Source organism: Apis dorsata, unplaced genomic scaffold (assembly GCF_000469605.1).
Source record: "Apis dorsata unplaced genomic scaffold, Apis dorsata 1.3 scaffold_473, whole genome shotgun sequence".
In the NCBI taxonomy this organism is placed as follows: Eukaryota; Metazoa; Arthropoda; class Insecta; order Hymenoptera; family Apidae; genus Apis; species Apis dorsata.
In genome coordinates, this window is record NW_006263711.1 from 261,042 (window position 1) to 265,890 (window position 4,849).

The following is a 4,849-nucleotide window of genomic DNA, read 5'->3' on the forward strand; positions in this document are numbered from 1 at the left end:
CATCCTTTGTATATTCAAGAATTAGAATAAATAGGATTCATCCTCTGCGATATTATTCCTTGAGCAAGTATTTGTAAATGTTTATCTCCATCTCTATTCGAATCGAATTGTATTCACTGATACAATTCAAGATATTACGTATAATTAACAGAATGGATCGATTTAATAAACAATGTACATGTTATTTACATTCAAAGTTCAAAGTTCTAATTTATATGGATACAAGTGAATGATTATAATCAGCCTTGTCGATTTGCCAATTTGCATTTAATCTCCTGAATATTCTTATGATACGAATGGACTTTGCGTTAATAGATATTTTCATTATTCAAGGAGTTTCTAGATGTACTTTAAAGGAGTAAAAAAAGAACATTATTCTTGAAAATGAATTTAGAATTCTGAATAAATATTGTTTGATAATTTGTACGAATTTCTAAGAGATAATTAAAATTTAAATGAATATTCTATTTACATAAATTAATAGAATTTTGAATAAATGTTCTTTAAAATAAATCACACAATTTAGTAAACAAGTTAATTATACATCTTTAAAAGAAATACATTAATATCTTAAATTTAGCATTTTTAATAAATATTTTAATTCCAATGTATAAAATGTAAAATTTTAAATATAAAAAAAAAATACTTACTTTTAATTCCGACAATTTGAAATATTTCAAATATTCCTATTTTGATCATTTGCTCTATTGTCATTTGAATACGAAATTATATCTCCATAATAACGTGATAAAATTTTTACCTTGAAAAAATATTTTTTCTCAATCCCATAAATTTTTATATTTAACAAAGTAACAAAATAAAAATTACTTTATTTTGAAACATTTCCAAAGTTTAATGACGCAAAAAAAAGAAAATTCAAAATCTCTTAACATTCAAAAAGGAATTCACAACTTCTCAAAAATCAGTCATCGTCAATTACCAGACTAAGTTTTCAAATTTTATTTCTCCTCGCGAATTTACACACCATTTGAACATTGATCCTCGCCCTGCGCCTTTGTTTATAATCTTCTTCATCCCCCCACCTCCTCCCCAGCATCCCCTATAAGATCTTTCCGAATCGATCGGATTTTCGATCGTTCGCTGGAATAAAAGTCAGAACAATAATTCGATGATGTGTAAAATTCAATCGTTTTATTTAATTGACAAAGTGTTCATAATGGGCGGCGACGCGGCACGCGTCGGCCACGCTATTAAATACGTGTACTGCGATAACAAATATGTACAGTTGGCGGAATCGAAATGATGAAATCGCAAATAAAAACATTACATGATGATGATACTTAATGATGTGATCATATATCCAGGGCTGCACGGATATCTAAAAAAGTATGATAAATTTAACATTTGAAAATTCATTTGATAATTTAATTAATACCTAATAAAATTCGATAATTCAAGGATTCGAATTAAATTTCTTGATTTTAAAATATTTTTAATAGGATAAATATATATTTGCCAATGAAATTGTTTATTTGAAACTTAAATTAGTTTGAATTGCAATTAAAAAAGTAATATCTTATCGTGTTACATATTTTATACTTTTTAACGATTAAACATATTCTAATATAAATTATTAAACTTACGATCCAATTATTGTATATGATGTCTTTAAATGAAAGAAATAATATATCTTCCAAATTATGTATCATATCAAATTTTATAAATGAAAATTATATATATATATAACAATAAAATTTCTTTTCTAAAAAAAAAGAAACAAAATTCGATATCGCACAGCTCTAAAGATTCCAACTTTTAATCTTCCCTTGTATATTTCGAAATTGCTCGAAAGACGTGAGATTTAACGGTGACCGATTTCTCACGATCTCGCCATATCGGTACCACCAACCATGCACACGTAGAGTACGTAACAAACTAGTGATACACCTCGAGAATGATTAGGGGAGATAACATTACTTCTGCATCCGCCATGAGGATATCCCTCCTCGTTCTTCCTTATCTTCTTCTATTTTTGTCCCTTTCTTTTCCGTCCATTTTTATCATTTCGTTTTGTGATTTTTATTAATCATTATTTACAAACCACCAGAATTCGTGGATATTGGCAACTAGGAGAGACTTATGTTCTAAAACGATCACACACGCACTCGTCATTGTACGAGCAGCCATTGTACGCCGACCAAGCATGCAAGCCAGTTAGACAAGCGAACATACAGACACGAGGGGGCTCGTCTTAGAAACTGCACGTGTCCACTTGTTTGCATCATCATTACGAGGAACGTTGACGATGATTTTATGAAATTTGAAAATTGAGAAGATGACTTTTGTTAGACAGTTTTGAAGATTGGAATTAAAAAATATTTAAAAAGAAGTTTGAATAAAATTTAAAAATTAGATAAGAAAACTTGATTCCATTGTAAAGATTAGATTGGTAGATAGAATCTCTATTTAAAACAATGATTCAGTGGATGTGAAAATTCGACGAGGAATTGGGTTTGGATTTTGAGATAAAATTTTGGAAATTGTAAATTAAGAGTGTTGAAAAATCTAAAGAATAATTAAATGGTGAATATATTATGCGAAGGTTTGTACATTTAGAAATTGGAAGAAGATTGGGTTTCATGAGCAAATAATAGAAATTAAAATTAAGAAAAACAGAAAGATAAAAAGTAAAATTAGAAGAAGGTTGAAAAAGTAGGGAACATATTAAGAGAATTTTATCATCTCTTCAATGAAGTATTTTTTTATAGCAAATATTTCATAGCTTTAAAATTATAACGAGAAAATCTTACTTTTATACTTAAAATAAAGGCAAAAAATATTTAAAATATTGGAATAATAAGGGAAGACGTTAGTTAGATATAACATATATTAACGCCATACGCAAAGAAAACTAATTTACGTATAAATTAAACATTTTCAGAATAGGAAATCAATTAACGAAGATTAATTAAAGAACTAAATGAAAAGTAAATAACCGCAATACTCTATTGGAACTAGGCTATAATTGCTGCTCATTCAACCGAAACCATTAATATATGAATATACTGCTGAATGACATTCTTAAAATTATTGCACAGCGAGCTTCTAAAACGACATCAACATCAAAAAATATTGGATCGACTGTACATATGTTACGTTTGTTATAAAAAGTCACAAATCTTATGAATTCTAACGTCAGAAATTGCTTCAACTTTCTGACACTTTTCGTTTCTGATACTTGAGCAAACGAATTAATCTGTTCTGAGCTATCTACAAAATTGTTTCGATTCGTGAAAAATATTCGTTTCGTCGATAATTCCAAATAGCGGACGTCGATCTTTGGCGCTAGTGTCGGCAACATCTCTTAAAAGAAAGAAAGAAAAGAAACGTGCAGTTTCGAGACTCGACGTCTTATGTAATCGAATAAGTTGTTGGACAGACATAACTATTTTCGATAACCTCCGGACGTCTTTTTAAATATATCAATGAGATACAAACTTTCTAGGTCCCTGTATGTATACAACCTTAATCAATGTACGCTCGAGGATTTGATTTCGGATGATTTAAAAACGTGAGCCATTCGCTTACCAAGTGACGATTAACAATTGTTAAGTACATATAGTATATTACAGCACTCTCACGGTATATAAGTACAAGATATACAAAAGTGTTCCTCCTATTTTTTACCTTAACTTACATTTGGCAACGGGATTATTGGTCTTCCATGTTTACTCTATCATAAACATTCTTCTTGAATCGAGAAATTACCTCGAAAAAAAAAATGAATAGAAGAAGAAAAAGGAATATAAAGTAACACTGAATGATGAATATCACAGGCGATAAAAATCAAACTACGAGTTCTATGAACAAGCCAACCAGTAAAAAATTGCAAACACTTTTTTTACCTTTCCGGATTATACAATTCCTGTATATCCTGAAACAACATCACTCGCCAGTGTTTCTTTTCACCTGGTAGGCACACGGCTCACTGTATAAAATGCGAATACAGTGCGAAGTACTATCAACGACGAACACAACGAACAAGATCGAGGGAAGAGAAGGGGAGGGAGAGAAGAGGACACACGCGACTGACGGTTGTTGTGTACGTTTAAGGAGGTGGGGAGGGGAAGAAGCGACGGACGAGCTTTTGAACAAGTATACCGACTATTTCCATTCCAGAAATCCCTTACAGAGACACGAACTCGTGAGGCGGTTGAATGATTCGCGGTGGCGGGGGCGGTGATAATCTCAGGTCCACGTCCGTGAGCGAGAACGCGGAGCTGCCGTTGGCCGTGACGCGGGGCCCCATATTGTCGTAAGGCGAGCAGAGGTCGCTGGAGCGCAGCGCTCGTCGCGGCAGAGTGGCGAAACTGGAAACGCTGGTCGCCGGGGGGAGGGCCGTTTTGTTCACCACGCCGCCAGTGGCGTGAACTGGAATGTCCAAAAGGTCAGGATAGCAACGATCAGAGGCATCTTGCGGCACCGCCACGGAGATGAATATGTTCCCGAATATACCGGGCGGTAGAACGCCGCTGGTGAACTCTGGCGGCGGGGGCGGGAACACGCACGGCACGGTTCTCATGGCGTTCACCGGGCCGCCGCTCATCTCTGGATGCAGCCTCTCCACTGTGACGGTGGCGGCGCTCATAGGGTCGCAAATGGATCCCCTTTCGGCCAGTTCGAGATCACCCGTGCTGCACGCTTCCACTATACTCCCGTGCCCACTAGCCCGATCGTTGCTGTTCCCAGGGGTGGTGGTGGTGGTGACGGACAGGTCGAGAAGCTTCTTCTCCTGGTCACCGAAACTGGTGCTGCTCTGGAGCTTCACCTTTTCGCGAGCACTCTGCCGTCGGGTACCGCCGCACACGCACAGGGCTAGAAGAACCGC

General features: G+C 35.0%; 1 protein-coding gene across 1 annotated transcript in view; it reads right to left on the minus strand.

The window, feature by feature from the left end:
• Positions 1-3,122: 3,122 nt before the first annotated feature.
• LOC102674796 (leucine-rich repeat-containing protein 24) overlaps positions 3,123-4,849 on the minus strand; it is an 8,980-nt gene continuing 7,253 nt past the window's right edge. Inside the window, exon 4 of the mRNA XM_031512586.1 lies at positions 3,123-4,846. Coding sequence (XP_031368446.1) covers positions 4,148-4,846 — 699 coding nt within the window. The 3' untranslated portion in view covers positions 3,123-4,147. The remainder of the gene's footprint in view (positions 4,847-4,849) is intronic.